This window comes from Caretta caretta, chromosome 11, assembly GCF_965140235.1.
Source record: "Caretta caretta isolate rCarCar2 chromosome 11, rCarCar1.hap1, whole genome shotgun sequence".
Classification (NCBI taxonomy): Eukaryota; Metazoa; Chordata; order Testudines; family Cheloniidae; genus Caretta; species Caretta caretta.
In genome coordinates, this window is record NC_134216.1 from 47480824 (window position 1) to 47500356 (window position 19533).

A 19533-nucleotide genomic window follows, 5' to 3' on the forward strand; every position below is an offset into this window, starting at 1 on the left:
GGGCAGAGACTAAAAAATTTTGCCCCTTTCCTTCCTCTACTTCAGAGCCAAAATCTAGCCCTTCCCCCTCTGATCTAAAGTAAATTAAAAAAAAGTATATTTAAAATAATGAGCAGATTGAGGGGGCGAAACCCTGATCCTACTGAATAGGCCTGCCTTTTACCAAAGGTCTCTATCAGGTTAAAGCGATTAACAAGGGAAGAGTTGGATTAACAGCAGAAGGGGTGGCAAAGAGGGCAAAAGAGGCCACCAGAAGATTCTCACCATTATATCACCATTTCTCTCTATGTTTAGGAATCTAAGCCTCCCACGTCTGGAGGGACAGTGCATGAGGTATATCACTGGGACTACTTGCATGAGTAAATGCTCACTAGTGCCAGTAAGGATTGCTCAACATAAGTTCAGTGCGCAGGGTAGCAAAATGGATGCAACATGACAGCAAGGTCTTTTCTGTACCCATGTATGTATGTGTGTGTGCTTCCTGACTGTGCATTTTTAAGAAACTCTTAATTTACAAAGTGGTTAGTAAAATGGGTGAAACATGGAAGGTGTGCCTATGCTGTAGAGTGCAATCTAGAGTGTCCAGGATGGCAGGTAGACTCTTGGGGTGGCATTAAGTAGATGGCAAAGAAGCGGAGAGGAGAGTGAAAAAGCCCAGGGTCAAATGCTCATTTTAGTTACAGCAGCAGAAATCTGGGGTAATTCCACTGATTATAGGAATTATCGTGGATACTCCAGTGTAACAGATCAAAGTTTGCTCCATCTGAGGAAGAATTAGAAGATGACAACAAAAAGCACAGAAAGAAGATGACATTTTTGGGCCTATTATAATAAGTCATCTGTGTTATGTGGTAAAACTGGGGGCCTGATTCACCACTGTGATATTCCAGTTTTATGCCAGTGTAACTCCATTGATTTCCATGAGCTATGCTAGAATAAAGCTGGAATAACACTGTGGTGAACCAGACACTATGACTTCTTTCTGAGGGTCTTGTGTTATAAACAAATGCACTGAGCTTTGCTTTTGAGATTTAAGATGGCTCCATATTCCCTTGAGGAAAATTACAGTCTCAGTATGTACGTCTTAAGGGAATTTTGATCCTTGTAAGTTATGAAAGAGGATTTTGTTTCATGTCCAGAATTATTATGCAGTCGTCACTGGGTCACTAGGTATTGATGCCCCTCTTTTGCAGCCAGCACTCCTACCAGATTTTGTAGAGAGACTCACTCCGATGGGGCTGTCTTTGCAGCAGACACTTGCATGTCTGGAGGAAATGGCTCTATTATATTTTTTTTGTTTGTTTTAAAGTTAATTTTAAAAATTGCTATTCAGTGGGATTTGTTCTAACAAAGGGCATGGCTGCTCCTGGTCGGCACCGCTAATGTTTACTTCTTAATGTCTGATGCCGCAAATGCAGAACTAGGCAAACATGATCAGGCTAATTTATCTGGAGGCAAAGCTTTCAAATGGGCAACCAGCTGATCCATCTGACCTATGGCATTCCTGGTGTTAATGGGTCTTAGAAACCACCTGGCGGGGATAAAGAGCCAGGAGGTTCTGGAGTTATTTTCAGTACAAATTGGGGCTGTGCTGAAGTTGATTAGGTTTGGGGATACTTCAGCCAACTGTGTTTGGGCTGGTGTCAGTCGTGCAGAGTAATTTGTAAATATTAGAGCTAAATTAACAATACACATCCATTTCTCTCACGTACAGCCTGAGTCATCAGGCTGTATGTTGGAGAAGTGGAGGTAGGCTAGGGAGATGAAATCTAGCCTCCAGCCTGGGATTTAGGGTACGAGATTGGAATGCAAAGCCCCTCCATGCCACTTGATCTGTCCCAACTCAGATCCAAGGGTCCATCCCCTGGCATGCCCCTGTGCAGCCCTCCACAGTAGCTTATGGCAGACTTTCAGTGGAGGCCCCTTCCTCAGTGTTCAAGGAGTGTGCTGGCACCATTACATCACAGCTCTTCCAGCAGGTGCCAACAGTTTTTGCCTTATGGTACCGTCCTATAGAATTTAATAGAAAATTGTACCTTTTTTCAATCGGCTTTTGGACCATCCTACATTATTTAAGACAGAATTCTATCCTTGGCATAGAATTCTATAAGATGGTAAAAGCTGTGTAGAAAGAGTGTAATTCTCTGTGGGCCAGTAGCTGTGGTATTTCCGTTTTATGCTGAAATCAACCCCTTGAAGTTACATTGACATAAAACTGGAGAATCCTCTCCTACAAGTAGTAAATTCTGTAAAACACAGGTAGATGTCTGTGGGTTCAGGAGTAGGGGGTCTAGATTGAATACATTACTGTACAGCAGTGCTTGGATTTAATTCGAGTCATTTAACTATTATTATTTTAAGTAAGGCATTCAGAGGCCTTGGTAACTAATACATATAGAATATTTATTATTATTTCTTTTGGACAAGGCAGCCTAGTCACTAGCTTAGAAAATCCATGACATGTAACTTTGTATTAGATTCTAGTGTCATGACTTTTTTAAAGGCCACAAACAGTGATTATTCAATTTATTAAAGCAATATTGATTAAGGCCCTGACCCTGGAAAGTGATAAATCCTTGTGGAATCTCATTGGTTCCAGTGGGGCTCAATACAGGCATAAGTGTTCATACAAGTCAAGCTCTTTGCAGGATAAAGGCCTAAAAATGACAGGCAAAATGGGTGACTGACTCCTACGGGTTCTTAGCACAAATCAACCAACTGTGCCACTGTTACTTACTCTTTTCTCTCAGATTAATGTTATTATGCTCTAGAAATGCCCTGTGCACACAGGGCATTGATTCGTACAGTCTCTCCTAGCCTGAACTCCGGGAGCTCCATTGGTGAAGGTGCCTGACTCAACACAGTACAGAAGGTTTCATATGCTACTAACCCTACCAACGGCCCCATTGTAGAAGAAGCAAGGGCAGAATGGCCTGGGCTGGTGCTTCTCCTCTGTATTTTTATTAATATTTCCTGTACAAATCATATTATTAGGGTTCCCTGTAAGACCAAGCAATAATTTAGATGCTGATTAGAGTATGAAATGCAGTGGAACTGTAAAATACTTACTCTCTTGTCAGCCCTAGAATAAGGGAGGAAAAACCTGCCTCCAGCTACACTTACCCTGGCAGCTGGGATATTGTAGTTTAATGAGGCACTTTTGCAGTGCAGAGGTTTACAGGGGCACACGCTAATGCTCAGCAGGATTTGCCATATTTCTTAGTAATTAAATGAAATTACATATGCCTCAGCAGCAGAGTTTTCCTGGAGAGACATAGACAAAAGGAAACCAGACAATTCACTTTGTCAAAGTGTTTCACATCTTTGCCTGACTAGATATTTTTCAATTTCTTAGCTCAGTCTTGCAACAAGATAGCTTGAGAAGTGGTTAGAGCAGTATGGAAAATCCTCACTGCAGGTTAAAAGCAGATAATGTAACATTTTTGAAATTGGCTTGATTTTTTTTTTAATATGGAAAATAAAGGCCATTTTGGGGGAAGAAAATAAACAATACTAAGATACTGAATTTCTAAGCTACATTCCATCTGAAATGCTTTCTGAACACCACTTAATGTAGCTGCATAACAACCCCTCGAAACAGGTAGGTAGGTATCACTCGTTTTATTGAGGAGGAAACTGAGGCACACAAAGGAAAGCCAACATTTTCAGAAACCTGCACATTCATCTGCTCCGATAGGTGGCCCAAGAAATTGCTAGATATGTCAGAAACTGGTCATTTGCCGATGCAGTTACTGAGATTGCATATTTAACTGCAGCTATTGTCTGTACAATTTAGGCGTACAATTGCAGATGCAGTTTTCTGAAAATCTGGGCCTAAGGGACTTTCATGAGGTTACACAGAAAATCCAAACAGAGCAAGTCCACTGAATGCCTGAATCAAGGCCTTCCATGTACCCTCGTGAGAAAGGCTTCCTTTGTCTCATTCACATCCCAGGATGGTCACGCTGACAGAAAGAACTAAGAAGAACTGAATCTTTTTTTTTTTCCACCTAAGAAAATGATAAAATTTCAGCACAAGTCAAATGCACAGACATCAGCATTTGGTCCATTTATTTCACATAAAAAATAATCAATTCATATTTGCTGATAGACCTGGCATTATTTTGCTACAGAGAAATTTTGACAAGTGAATACTAATGAAACAAAAACTGGTGGAACGAGTTTCCAGGAGCAGTAACATTTGATTTCTCACTAGTTTAAGATTTAAAATCCCTTCCAATGTAACGTTTCACATAATGAGCCACATTCCTGGCTCTGTTCCACCTGCTTGGCTTCTTCCAGAGTCACAAAGTAGCAGAGCTGGCTCTAGGCCTAAGCAGACTATACAATTGCTTAGGGCCCTGAGCAGCTCAAGGGGGCCCCCTATTCATTATTAGTATGTGTTGTGTGTGTATATGGGGGAGCGGGTATTTCTGCTTAGGGCCCCCAATTGGCTAGCACCGGCACTGCAAAGAAGCCAGAAACCCTCCAGCTGATAATTCCCCCAGCCCTATTGAAAAGCGGGCATATCTGGAGGAGGATCAAAGGATGGCACCACAGACTGGTGGCTGAGCCTCTTGTCTGTGTAGCAGTGGAGGGAGGTGTGTGTAAAAAGGGCTTGAGGGATGCTCCAGAGCATTAGCACCATATCCAGTGTGCACCCAAACCAGCCATCACCTATCCAGACCCATTTCCCGGGGCTCCGTCACCTTGGTGAGCTCCACCGTGTCTCCTCTTGCAGTAGTCGTGTATGCAGGCACTTCTCCCTGCCTGGACAGCAAAAAGGAAAAAGCCAAGACCAAAAGGAATAGCGCAGTAGGAATGCAGCTGCTTCAGAAGCAAATAGACGGATGATTGGAGCTGCTCAGAAAATTTGACCTTTTAGTCAAAACAAAAACAAAAAATTTCAGCCAAAAAGTGAAAGGTTTTGTTTTTCAGCCTAAAACTACTTTTCAGTTTATGGTTTTTCAATAATAAAACTACCTTTTCCAAATAAAGCAGAAATGTTTAATGAACTTTTGGGGGGTCAAAACCCAATTTTCCATATAAAAACAGTTTCAACAGAATTTTTTCAACAAGTCCTACTGACTAAACTGATGAAATAACTAATTTATTTTGGAGTAAAAAATGTAGGTCTTGCCTCTGAGGATTAGGTTTCTGAGTTCCATTAACATCGAGTTGCATGTTGATCAAAGTAATGAATACACCCTCAGCTTTTTAAGAGTTTACAGTTATTTTGTTCTTTATAAATTAAGCCGTGTTTTCCTATAATATTAATGCTGTCCTCTAAACACCACATGAATTGGGCATGTTCAGGGTTCTTCGCTCAGACCCCTATTCCCCTCTCTCCCTGTTACTGCTAGAAAACTGGGGGGGTGGGAGGGAGGAAATGTTTTAACAAGGTAAAAATGAATGGAAGTAGCACTTTCCCTTTTCAAAGTAGCACTTTCTCTCATTTTGGATGGTCTGTCTCTTTAAATGAGAGAAAGAAGCACAAAGTGACAATGCCTTTTTTCTTGGGGGAGGGGGGACAAATTAGAAAGTGACCGCAAGTGCTTTATTTTCCACTTTGTTTCACTCTTTCACTCCTTTCCCTTTTCTAAAGGGAAAAGGGTGTTGAAATTAAAGAAGTAAGAGAGTACGATTTTAATCTCCAAAGTAAAACAAATGAACGCAACCAAAATTAAATGAAAATTTTTGAAATATGAAAATTTTTCACTGGGGGGTGGAAAAAACAGTTTCAACCAGCTCAGCTCCTGAGTCCGAGTCCAGTGTCATAACAGCAACATCCTTCCTCGCTGCTATTTTATACACAGTTGGGCTGCCCAGGCTGAACCCAGGTCAGAAATTGATCCTTTGTTGTACAGAAATATTGCCAGGGGCAAGGCTGCCGGGAGAGTCTAGTGTGACCTGATTGTGCCTCCTAGTGGAGTAGAGTGAACTGCAGGTTTTTTTCTGAGCACACACACACATTTCTCAGCAATTATACCTGCCACTCACCGAGCTTTTTCTGTGCTGGCAGCTGCTCTCTGTATAGGGTGACCAGACAGCAAATGTGCAAAATTGGGACAGGGGGTGGGGGATAATAGGTGCCTACATAAGACAAAGCCCCAAATATCGGGACTGTCCCTATAAAATCGGGACATCTGGTCACCCTATCTCTGCAACCTGTTCTGCCTTCCATGTTTATGACTGAAAACTGGAGCAGAAGTTTTTATTTGTTCTTACGACTGGAGGAGGAAGAAGATTACTTAGTCTGACGAGATATGATTTTGCAGGATGACTCCATTGGGGAGCCCACTTGGCCCACAGAGGCCAAGTCATTTATAATATGTCACCTCATGCCCTGCACAGTCGCCGTGAGTGCATTAAGTCTATCCGATGAGAGAAGAGGGAAGGGAGGCAGATGTGTAATGCTCATGTTTCCTGTCTCCATTCTCATTCTAAAGAGACCACGTTGCTCTCTGCACAGTATGGTCATGTTTCTTTGCAAAACTAATAGGGATTTGCTGGGAAACTGATAATCCGATATAGCTGTGGTCGTTCTGACTGCCACCCAGAGCATGGCCAGCTTCTGACCTCTTTTATAACAGGGTGGCTCTGGTGTAACTCAACTAACTGCATGATGATGTGGGTATGAGGATATGTCTGTGCTAACAAGCATTAGAAATTGATCTGCTCTGAAGGACTTTCAGTAAAAGAATTCCCCAGTGCATCTCCCTCCACCTTGCAGAAATGTCACTGGGCCAAATTTTGCAGCTTTCCTTCAAATGCCTGTGAAAGTGAGTGGGAGTTTGCAATGAGCAAGACTCTGATTCTGAAATGGGATCTGGGCGGCCAGAGTCCTGCATCTGGCTGTACCCCCCTTGATTTCAATGGAGCTTCACAAAAGTGCAGAGATCTACCTCCATGAAGCTCACTTCAGGATCAGGCCTTATGTAATACTGTTATTTATGTAGATAGACTGATAAAAGTGCCGATCCCAGGGCTTCGAGCCCTGGGTTTATAAAAATGGAACACTGCTCTTTCTAAAACCACTGAGCAAAGTGAAGCCCTATATTTGAAGTCTTTGTTTACTCTGCCAGAGACTGAGCTTTACTTAATTCACATGAACTTAGAATCCCTTGAGCTTCAAATGTTATTGAAACATTGTAGCTAAGAGTCTACAAACTCTTTCCACCTTTCCTCAGCACAGGTGTGGTAAAATCAAATCAAACCACCATTAATCTCGAGTGCATCTGCCTTAAAATATCTTGGGTACATATAGGTCTTTTCCCAGCTATCCAAATCCATTTCTAATATGCCATATTAAAATCCAGTATGGAAAAATGTCATATGTTCAGATTTAAAATGTAATAAAATGATGTATAGTTGTATGATGGAAGAACATGGACTGACATAAAAAATACTTACAAATAACAGAGTGCGATGGAATGTGTAAGGGAAATTATATCAGGTGTAAATAGCCTGAATTTCAATTCCTTAAAGCCTGGCCAAAATGATTTTCATTCTTAATGAGGTAATTGTCAGGGTATTAAATGTCAGTCTTTTTCTGTATTATCATAACAGACTTTGGGTGTAATCCTGGCCCCACTTTAGTTTTGTGATTAACCTCAGTGGGGCCAGGATTTCACCTCTCATTATTAATGAGCTCCAATATTTATGATTTGTTTTAAATCATTCCTTGAACTCTCTCAAGGGGAGAGAGCACCCAAAGAGCAATTTAGTAATGATATCAAGCTACCCACTATTAACTGAGTTCATGGGGATTTAGCAATTAATATCAAGTCACCATAACAATCCACAGTATATTAAATTCTGTCATTCACTTGGCTTTTTATTAAGGAGACTAAGAGATGTCTGGTTTAGTTAGTTCACAAAGATCATACTCTTCCCCCTCCTGCCTGCCTTTTCTTCCATTTCTCTAATGACTTGGGTCTTTTCTACATGAGGGAATTTCCTGATAGAACTATACCAGCATAATTATACCACTATAGTTATACCAGTAAAACTCATCATGTAGACACTCTTAATTGGGAATACAAGTGCCTTTTTCCCTGATACACCTTATATTGCTTTCAAAGCGACATAAGCTAACTCAGAAAAAGGCACTCATTCTTAAATCAAATTGTCTACCCGGGGGGTTACATGTAGGTATAACTATAGCACTATAATTACATTGGTATACTTCTGCTGGTTAATTTCCCCACGTAGATTAGCCCTCAGTTGCTCATTCACTCCACTTCACTCTCCACTCCTTTGCCCTTCTTTCTCACCAAAAAAACTCCATCCTTTCACCCATGGCTCACTCCCACCGTCCACTTCCTCTGCTCCTAGTGTCATGCAGCTGAACTCATTTGTGGGAACTCTTGGGACAATGTGGACATCAGGCTGCATGTTGACCAGGCCTTATCCGCTTGTCCCTTTACTACCTCCACTATATATGCTACCTCTTCCTATACATTTGTTTTCCCCTTCTTCAGTTCTTCGGTATTCCTTGCCAAACTGCTCTATTTCTCCATCTGCATTCATTCCTTCACCCACAACTCCAGCCTCTTTCCTATACCTTCAGCATCCCCATAATACCTTCTGCCCCATCCTTCCTCTCTGAGGAAGATCTCACTGACTGAGATTGACCAGATCAATTGTAACTTCTCTTTTCCCCGCCCCCTTCTTTCTCCCTTACACAAAGGCTAAAGTTTATGCTCTACTCTCTTCCACCAAACTGTCTGTCTGTCCCATTGATTCAACTCCTCCTGGCAACTAATCTCCATCACCATTGCCTCTCCAACCATGGCTCCCTCTCCTTTCTTCCCTTCATCTCTCAGCTCATTGAATGCACTGTTTGCAGCTGCTTCTCCAAGCCTGTCTCCTTTAACTCTAAGCTGGAGCCCCTCCTTTCCGGGTCCTGATCTCCCCACTCTATTGAAATTGCAAACACAATCAAGTCATATGATTTCAGTGACTTAATTAAAAAGTAATCAAATGGATTTTGTTCATTCCCAAATTTTCACATAGGTGCTATGCTGGATATTTGGTGCTGATTGCATTATAGCAACTATGTGGTTTTTTCTAAACCCAAACAGGGTCAAATCCTGTTCATATTACTAACTTCAGTGTAAGTGCTGCTGAGAGTAAGGTGAACAGGCTAGTTTAGCAGCAATGTCCATTGCTGATAGGTGTAATGTGACCCTGCTGAAAAGAATTGCAAAAGTGCAGGCTCTGTTGATTAGAAATGTGCAAACCTTAAGTGTTGAAACTTGAAACCAGACAAAATGTTACTGGTTGCAGGTTTTGTTCCCAGCCCAAGGCTCAGCTCAAGTTTTGTTGCGAAATTCACAATCCTGAGCAGATTTAAGATGGAATGTCACCAAACTCAGCTTTCACTGACCTTTGGCTTCATTCAAACTCTAGCTCAAAATGAAACACAGAGTCCTGATCATGAAAATCCCTTGACACACTCAATTCCCATTGAAATCTCTCACCCACAGAAAGCATTAATGATTTCCTATTTAGTGCTTTCAATCTTTAGCTCTCCAAGTGCTTTACGAAGAAGTGTTAAGTATCACTATCCCCATGAGTCTATGATTCTATGATTTTATAGATAGGTAACTGAAAAATAACTTATCCCAGGTCACACAACAGGCCAATGGCAGGAACAGGTCCCATGAATCTGAGCCTAGCGCCCTTTCTGCTGGCCCAAGGCTGCCCCCTTCTTTAGTAATGAACTCTAATTATTTAGGGCCTATTTTAATTCATCCTTTACTCACTGGAATATCAGTACTTTTAATGCATGTCTTATAAAGTCATATGTGGAGGAATTGCAATTAATCAGTTAATGTTTGTGCAGTTCTCAGATACCAAAGAGATGAGCACCGTAGAAAACACTATTAAAAATTAATTAAATAAATAAATTCTTCCTGGCTCTAATACAATAATCTCTCTCTCTCTCACACACACACTGGGCCCTATTTTCTCTTCAGGTGCACATGCACAAATTCACCAGACTTTAGTGGAAAGTGCACAGGGGCATTTTAGGATGGAAGATCTTAGAGTGGGGCCCATGTGTTTTGATGGTGAGAGATTTGTCGCACTCTATTTTAGTGTCACTTTTTTTTAGAGCTCTGTAATTATGTGGCATCAAAGGTCTTGCCCAGTGGATAGTGTAGTAATTGGAAAATCATCCTTGACCATTAACAACATGCAAGTTGTGACAATAGAAAGGTAATTAATTCTTATGCAACAGGGCATAAACTGATTGCAACTAAGTGATAGGAAGCGATTGACCTCCTATCCCATGTACAACATTGCACAGTGTAACAGATAAATTATAGGAGGTATTTACTTTCTTTAGAAGTACTAAATTTAGGTTGTTGATGGAGGCAGTATATACCATGTAAATTAACCAAAAGCACTATGTAATAACAAGAAACACTCCATGGTCACTTCTCACCCTAAACCAGTGTGCTATCATGAAACTTTTAAACTGTGAATTTAGAAATAATTATATTAGAATTGCTAATTTTATGTATAATTATAAGGTACTCTTCAGTGATGTCATTTTGCTGTTATATTAATAATTTAACAGCTCGTAGTTGGTATTAATGATTATTAATTAATTTCTAGTTGTGCCCATAAACTACTAGGTGTTTTGCAAACATAAAAGAAGGTGAAGTTCCTGTCCCAAGGACTTACAATCTAAGGGACAGATTTTTCAAAAGAGCTCGTTGCCTAGTGTTCTGAAGAGGAGCTGTTGAGTGCTGAGCACTTCTGGAAATCTGGCCAAAGCACTTATATGTTTAAAGGGTGTTGATCTCTTTGGCCTACAGGACAGACAAAGGCTAGGGGAAAGCTGTAAATCAGTGGAGTTATTCCTTATTTACAGTGGAAATACTGTTGAGATCAGAATATGGTCCACAATATTTACCCTGGAAAAAACAAGTTTTTGGTACTCCCTTTTCTCTAATTGAATCTTTTCCCTTTTATAGAAATAGATGAGAAGAGAAAGAACAACTCACAAGGAGAAGTAAGTTAGTTACATTTTTTAAATAGTGGGCTATTGTTTAACAACTATTTTGAAATATTAATTCTTGCTTTGCTGGCTTATACAATTGTTTATATTATCAGGCTTCCGTAACTGACACAGCTTTTCATGGATGAAGCTTCTAGATAAATGGCTTTGTACAAATACCTGTTGCTCCTTTAGTTCTGGTCAGTTTCTCCATTAGTCTCTATTCAGGTTAATGAGCACAGCAAACGCCATTCATTAGTACAGGGGAGATTAGGGATTGCAAGCTTCCTTTCTAATTCTGTACCAGGGCCAGAACTAGTACTCATTGAAAGCAATTAGTCTTTCCATTGACTTCAGTGAATATTAGCTCAAGTATTAAGTTTGCAATGAAGTCTAAGGTTTGTTCCTCCAGTTCCATCTCTTTTGCCCCCAAACCCTCCCCTCAATCTCTTTCTCTTGTTATGGTGTTTTAAGGAAGCAAGCACTGCTTTAAATAGCAATGGGCAGTATTGTTTCAGACTTAGATCCAAATACAGACTTCTGAAGCCTTGCTGTGGTGAGGATCAACAGCATGTCACACACTGGTGTAAATAGCTCTCTTTGAATACAACAAATGTTTTATTCATAAACAGCATCTTTCCATCCATTATGATACAACGGGATAATAGTATTGGCCATATTTATGTGAAAGTGTTTTTCCTAAGAGCCAACTTAAATTAATGTCTGTTGAAAGACTAGATCTGTTAGAAAATACAATCCAGACACCCAGAGAAATACAAAGAGGCCTTTCAAGTGAACTTAAGGATGAATTTCCATTACATCACTATGATAAAAAACAATAGGAAATTGATAAGATCAAAGAATAGTTCTTTTAGGCCTGGTCTACCCAGTTTTTGTACCTCTATAATTGTTTTGTTCTGTGATGTGACATTTTATGAAAATAGATATACCTTGTACAACTCCTAATATAGATGTAGTTATGCCATTTAAAGGGGGCTTATACCAATATAGCTTAGTTCCCTTTCTATACAGAATAAAATAGATGGGTATAGACACTTTTATACCGGTATAATTAAATCCACACAATAACTTTAGCTATTCAGGTATAGTTACATATTAGTTAGATACTGGTATAGTACAATCTTTGAGTGTAGACAAGGCCCTAGTGTCAGCAGAATTCCCTCACATCAAGCCCAACTAAAAGCATGTAATTTGAATGTTTAAACTCTTTATTATTTTAGGAGAGTTTCAATAAGAACATAAGTACAGGCATACTGGGTCAGACCAATGGTCCTTCTAGATCAGTATCCTGTCTTCCAACAGTGGCCAATGCCAAATGATTCAGAGGGGATGAACAAAATAGGACAACTATTGAGTGATGCATCCCCTGTTGTCCAGTTCCAGCTTCTAGCAGTCAGGGGCTTAGGGAAATCCAAAGCATGGGATTGCATCCCTGATTACCTTGACTAATAGCCATTGCTGGATTTATCCTCCATTAACCTATCTAATTCTTTTTTTAATCCAGTTATACTTTTATCCTTCACAACATCCCCGGCAATGAGTTTGATTGCGCACTGTGTGAAGAAATACTTCCTTTTGTTTGTTTTAAACCTGCTGCCTCTTAATTTCATTGTATGACCTCTGATTCTTGTGTTATGTGAAGGGGTAAATAATACTTCCTTATTCACTTTGTTCACACCATTCATGATTTTAGAGACTTCTATCATATTGTCCCTTAGTCGTCTCTTTTCCAAGATGAAGAGTCCCAATCTTTTAAATCTCTCCTCATACGGAAGTTATTCCATACCCCTAATAATTTTTGTTGCCCTTTTCTGTATCTTTTCCAATTCTAATATCTCTTTTTTGAGATGAGAGAACCGGAATTGCACACAGATTCAAGGTGTGGGCATACCATGGATTTATATGGTAGCATTATCATATTTACTGTGTTTTTATCTATCCCTTTCCTAAAGGTTCCTATCATTCTGTTAGATTTTTTGACTGCCACTGCACATTGAGTGGATGTTTTCAGAGAACTATCCACAATGACTCCAAGATCTTTCCTGAGTGGTAACAGCTAAATTGGACCCCATCATTTTTTATGTATAATTGGGATAATATTTTCCAATGTGCATTACTTTACCTTTCTCAACACAGAATTTCATCTGCCATTTTGTTGGCCAGTCATCCAGTGACAATCTATTGGAAAAAAAGAGGTCTCATCAGTTTGTTTGTGTGCTTTTATGAATGTCAGTATTTCTTTAGTTATTCTAGAATTGAACGTGTTAACATTACTTTTTTGGAGGCTTTTTTCTTTTGGATTATCACTTCTACTATTTATTTATTTATTTGGTTGCACTATGTCTTTTACTGAATGATGATGAAAACAAATCTTTCATTCTTTCAATTCATGTAAAGATATATTTCCCATATGGGTATCAATTTTACATGGAATGTTAGTTGTATAAGCTATTTTATTTTAATGCTGAAAAACACGTCTTTATATCCAGGCTTGTTTTAAAACAAAGTTGGGCCTATTTTACCCAGGAACGAAAAGAACTGCACCTGAGTACTTATCTACACTATCGCAGTAAGTTGACCCAAGTTATGGGTCTGATGAGGTTCAACAAGGACAAGTGCAGAGTCCTGCACTTAGGACGGAAGAATCCCATGCACCGCTACAGACTAGGGACCGAATGGCTCAGCAGCAGAAAAGGACCTAGGGGTTACAGTGGATGAAAAGCTGGATATGAGTCAACAGTGTGCCGTTGTTGCCAAGAAAGCCAATGGCATTTTGGGATGTATAAGTAGGGGCATTGCCAGCAGATTGAGGGACATGATCGTTCTCCTCTATTCGACATTGGTGAGGCCTCATCTGGAGTACTGTGTCCAGTTTTGAGCCCCACACTACAAGAAGGATGTGGAAAAATTGGAACACGTCCAGCGGAGGGCAACAAAAATGATTAGGGGACTGGAACACATGACTTATGAGGAGAGGCTGAGGGAACTGGGATTGTTTAGTCTACGGAAGAGAAGAAAGAGGGGTGATTTGATAGCTGCTTTCAACTACCTGAAAGGGGGTTCCAAAGAGGATGGCTCTAGACTGTTCTCAGTGGTAGCAGATGACAGAACAAGGAGTAATGGTCTCAAGTTGCAGTGGGGGAGGTTTAGGTTGGGTATTAGGAAAAACTTTTTCACTAGGAGGGTGGTGAAACACTGGAATGCGTTACCTAGGGAGGTGGTAGAATCTCCTTCCTTAGAAGTTTTTAAGGTCAGGCTTGACAAAGCCCTGACTGGGATGATTTAGTTGCGGATTGGTCCTGCTTTGAGCAGGGGGTTGGACTAGATGACCTCCTGAGGTCCGTTCCAATCCTGATATTCTATGATTCTATGTGGCTTAGGTTGACTTACCGCAGTATCTACACTGTGCTGTGTAGACTGAAGGTGCTCTCCTGTCGACTTCCCTTACTCTTCTCATAGAGATGGAGTATTGGAGTCAACCAAAGAGTGCTCTGACATCGATTTAGCGGGTCTTCACTAGATCTGCTAAATCAACACCCACTGCATCCATTGCAGCAGAGCCAATCTACCGGTAAGTGTAGACAGGGCCTTAGACACAACTCTTTGTATCTAATCGTGGCTTTTCATATAAGTAGGTGGCATCCCAGGAACCTGGATCTGATTCATACAACATGCCTTCTTTATGAAGAACTCTTATCATAGATACAGTTACCCTTGTGAATTCTGATCAATTGTAAGGTATAAAGATGCATTAGTTCTGGATATCAACGCAGCCTACAAAGTTTGTATGTGTAGGTGGGTATGTCTTCAGATTCTGGGGGCTACTTCAGACCCATATCTACTAAAGGGTTGGCTGAAATCAGGTGAAAGGGGAACAATATATATTCCACAAGGCAAGAAAAGTGTTCCCAGAATTACAAATCTCCCAGTTTGTTTTCCAAGTAACATGGATATTTCTCTATCAGAAGTGCAAATGCCTTATTCAAGAAGGTGTGCTACATGAAATATTACTGTAACACATGTGAAACATATCCAGAATAACCACACCACCATATTAGATAATAATTATTTGGATTGTCTACCACTGACTGGAGCAGAACTAATAGGAACTCAGAGGGAAAACAGGGCTATGTGAGCAATACAAGCCATGTTGGGAAAAGAGGCAATGTAGAAAGACTGCATAACTGATAACTAGCAGACTTGATTTCCCCTCCCCTCCCCTCACCTTCCCAGGAAATGGTTTGACACTTTCCTTCTATGTTTATTAAACCTCTTTCTCTTATTCCTAGTCACAGAATGCCTCCCCTAAGCAGAGGAAGCAGAGTGTGTACGCTCCTCCTGCCATCAAAGGTACTGTTCAGGTACTGTTTCTCATTATGCTAATGCATGTTTTGTTTCTGCCCACTGGTTTTCCACCATCTCCCTAGAATAAAAATCAACAACTAGATGAACAGTGAGTATATTTGCCCATGGATAACTCACCCCAGGAACAGTTGGTTGCTTTAATTCTTATCTACCTGTGCATCTTATCTATGCATTTTCATACTTTGAATTAATTTCCCTCCACTTTTTCTTCTTCAGGGAAGTATCCTAGCAGCACTGGTATAAAGCAGTCATTACTTGTCAACTTCTAGATGCTATCACCAGCATGTGGTAACACATGCTTAGATCCCAATCGTTCAGACCAGTACTTATGCAATTAGTCCCATTGCTTTGAATGGAACTAATTGCATGAGTAAGTGTTTGCAGGATCTGGCCCATACAGCTCACTCCCTCTTATTTAGAGCATTCCTTGGTGTTGTATCTTGCCTTTTGGGCAACTGCTAAAAGGAGGGAAGGCCAAAGCTGCACATTCATGACTGATCATATGAGGTATAGATCTCTAAGGCTGATATCAAGAGGAATTGAGAATTCTCAGCATCTCCCGGGAGGGGTTTGGCCCAGATCCTCTAATGTATTTAGGTGCCTAACTGCCATTGATTTAAACTGAAGTTAACCCTAAATACCTCTAAGGATCTGGGCCTTAGTGCTTTTCAGAATTTGGACCTGAATATGAGCAACAGAAGTGGAAGTAGTGATCAGGACTCGTGCGCTTAGCCATGGTTTCTGAAATGATGCTGAACAGTGTTTGTCTTTGGCCACATTTGCAGCTAAGTGTGTTCAGAACTGGATCACTTGCACCTTTTATTGACACTTATTGTCAGCACTGGGTCATTTTCATAGTGCAGGCAAGGGTCCGTTCTTGCGAGATAGAAAGTGTCTCCTGCCCGGTGCTGAGTGTCCTCAACTACTATTGCTTCTAATAAATGTAAGTGATCACATAGCAAAGAAGTAGAATTACAGTAAGTTAGCACTGTTTCCTATAACGCTACTAAATAATTATGAAATACCCCATACTATCCTATGGTAGTTTAGCCTATAACCCAGGTACACATAACTTGTTCCATAATTTGAAATTTCCAGCTCTGCTCACAGTAGTAGCTATAACGATATCACCCATGTGCATGGGAATTATGTACCATGTTGGGGGTAATTATTTACTACTCTGGGTTAAAATTTCATTTACTGGATATTAGAAATATATTGCTCTATCCAATTATATTGATTTTCTGAAAGAAACCCCCTTGGCATGGGGAGCAATAATGTCTATTAACCTCACATATTGTCTTGCTGTACACAGAGTTCAAACTAGATAGTGTGTAAAAAAAGGTGTATGCGAAAGTTCAGTTTCTGTATTTCCTCATGATGATCTTGGTTGCCATGGGCTCACCAGCTTTAATAGCCTCTTGGAGTATCAGGTATGTTTAGAAACTAGAGTTGCTTACTCGTTCTTTAAGATAGATGTAGGAATGGCTAACTTCTATTGAGATCCTCACTGCAGGTGACAGACTTTCTAGTTTAAAATTATATGGTTTTCTCTGAGGTAGAAGAGCTCACAGCTGGGCTGAAATGGTTCGTAAATAAAACAAAGCAAAACACCACACCTCTGCAAAGTTATCCCTAAACACAACAGGACAGAGTCTGCTCCCAGTCACATCACTGTGAACCTGAACAACTTATCAGGTAAATGAATTACTTTAATGTGAACCAGAAACTTTTTAGTTCATGGACGCAAAATCCACACAGGGGAGTTACAGTGCAGCACTTTGGTGTGCACTGCTCTTCACACCCAAATAGTCCAAACTGTGGGGCAGCATAGAGTCATAGGGATAGAAGGGACTGCAAGGGTCATCTAGTCTAACCTCCTGCCAAGATGCAGGATTTGTTGTGTGTCAACCATCCAAAGACAGATGGTTATCCAGCTTTCCTTTGAAAACCTCGAGTGAAGGAGCTTCCATGACCTCCCTGTTCCATTGTCCTATTGTTCTTACAGTTAGGAACTTTTTGCTGAGATTTAATCTACATCTGCTGTGCTGTACTTTGAACCCACTGCCTCTTGTTCTGCCCTCTGTGGCAACAGCGAACAACTGTTCTCCATCTTTTTTTGTGACAACCTTTCAAGTATTTGAATACTGCTTTTATGTTCCCCCTTAATCACCTCTTTTCCAAACTCCTCTTTTCCAGTTCTTCAGCCTTTGCTCATATGGCTTGCATTCTGTCCCTTTGATCATCTTTGTTGCTTGCCTCTGGATCCTTTCCAGTTTCTGCACATCCTTTCTATATATTGGTGACCAAAACTGAAGACAGTACTCTAGCTTCAGCCTAACCAGCACCAAGTAGAGTGGTACTATCATCTCCCGTGACTTGCAGGCTATGCTTCTGTTAATGCAACCTAAAATTGCATTTGCTTTTTTTTTTTTTGCAACAGCATCACACTGTTGACTCTTGTAGAGGTTGTGATCCACCACAATTCCCAGATCCTTCTCAGCAGTGCTGCTGTCAAGCCAATTATCCCCCATTCTGTATTTGTGCATTTGGTTTTTCTTCCCTAAGTGTAGCACTTTACATTTGTCTTCATTGAATTTCATTTTATTGTCTATAACCCAGCTCTCCAATTTATCAAGATCCCTTTGAATTTTAGCTCTATCTTCCAAAGTGTTTGCAACCTCCTCCCTCCCGAGCGTTGTGTCATTTGCAAATGTGATCAGTATGCTCTCTATTCCTACATCCAGGTCATTAATAAAGATGTTAAATAACACCAGACCCAAAACAGATCCCTGTGCAACCCCACTTGAGATCCCCTCCAATCTGATATCATGATAGTTATTTGTTTGCGGTTGTTTAACCAATTATGTATCCACTTAATGGTAGTTCCACAGAGCCTGCATTTCTCCAGCTTACTTATCAGAATGTCATGTGGGACTATGTCAAAAGCCTTGCTAAAGTCCAAGTATATTGGGTTCACTGCATCCTCCCACACACCAAACCAGTTACTCTGTCAAAGATGCAAATCCAACTGGTTTGGCGTGATTTGGAAATCCATGCTGGCTGCTAGTGATTAACCCTTCATCCTCCAGATATTCCCAAATTGAATGTTTTATACATTGCTCTAATAGCTTCCCAGGTATTGAGGTCAGGCTGACTGGTCTTTACTTCCCCGGCTCCTCCTTTTGTAGGACCCCTTCTTGTTGTCTGTAACATTTATTGCCATCTGTAGGTCTGCCACTCACTTCCTCTTGGACCTGAGAGCAAGTGTGTACATTCTTGACATACAGCATGACACCTCCTCCTTTTCGCCCATACTTATTCTTCTGGAACAAACTATATCCCTCAATGCTGGTACTTCAATCATGTAAGTAGTCATATTAAGTCATAATTGTCTTCACATATCACAACTATTTTACAGGCTGTCTTGTTGCTTTTCTTCTTGCCTCTTTAATGCAGTTGTGGTTTCTCGTCCCTTTTTCAGAATTTAGCTCCTTCCCCTTGACGTTATTGCTTGAGCCTAGATGCACATTGGCCGGATTTTTGTCACCATCCCCCATAAGATCTGGTTATAGCTCTTCTTATCAGGTTAGCCAGACAATGTCCAAATATGCCCTTCCCAGTATTTGATACATGGAGCCCATCCCAGCACAGTAATCCTCTTTCCTGGAACATCAGCTCATTGTTGAAGACACCAAAGCCCTCTCACCAGTGCCATCTGTGTAGTCATGCTTTTACTTCCATGCTTTAATAGTCCCTGCCCAGGCCTTTTCCTTCAACAGGGAGCATGGATGAGAACACCACTTGTGCCCCAAACTCTTTTATCCTTTTTCTCAGAACCATGTAATCTGTAGTGATCTGCTTAAGGTCATTTTTGGCAGTACTGTTGGTGCTCCTATGGATAAGCAGGAAGTGGTAATGGTCTGAGGGCTTGATGAGTCTTGGCAGACTCTCCATCACATTCTGAATTCTAGCTCCAAGCAAGCAGCACACTTCTCAGGATTCCCGGTCTGGATGGCAGATTGATGACTCTGTCCCCTTTAGGTGGGAGTCCCTGACCACCACCACACTTCTCCTCCAGTTGGGAGTGGTGATCATGGAACTCCCATTCCTAGGACAATGCATCCCATGCTGTC

General features: G+C 40.7%; 1 protein-coding gene across 6 annotated transcripts in view; it reads left to right on the forward strand.

Moving 5' to 3' along the window:
* Positions 1–19533, forward strand: part of PPP1R1C (protein phosphatase 1 regulatory inhibitor subunit 1C) — an 84126-nt gene that overhangs the window by 23436 nt on the left and 41157 nt on the right. For 4 of the 6 annotated variants that reach the window (XM_048869383.2, XM_048869382.2, XM_048869381.2 and 1 more), the window contains exons 3-4: positions 10989–11026; positions 15322–15382. The exons of 1 other annotated variant lie outside the window; for it this stretch is intronic. In XM_048869383.2, coding sequence (XP_048725340.1) covers positions 10989–11026; positions 15322–15382 — 99 coding nt within the window. Of the gene's footprint in view, positions 1–10988; positions 11027–15321; positions 15394–19533 lie in introns of all 6 variants that reach the window. One more of the 6 variants, XM_048869386.2, reaches the window with a different exon arrangement.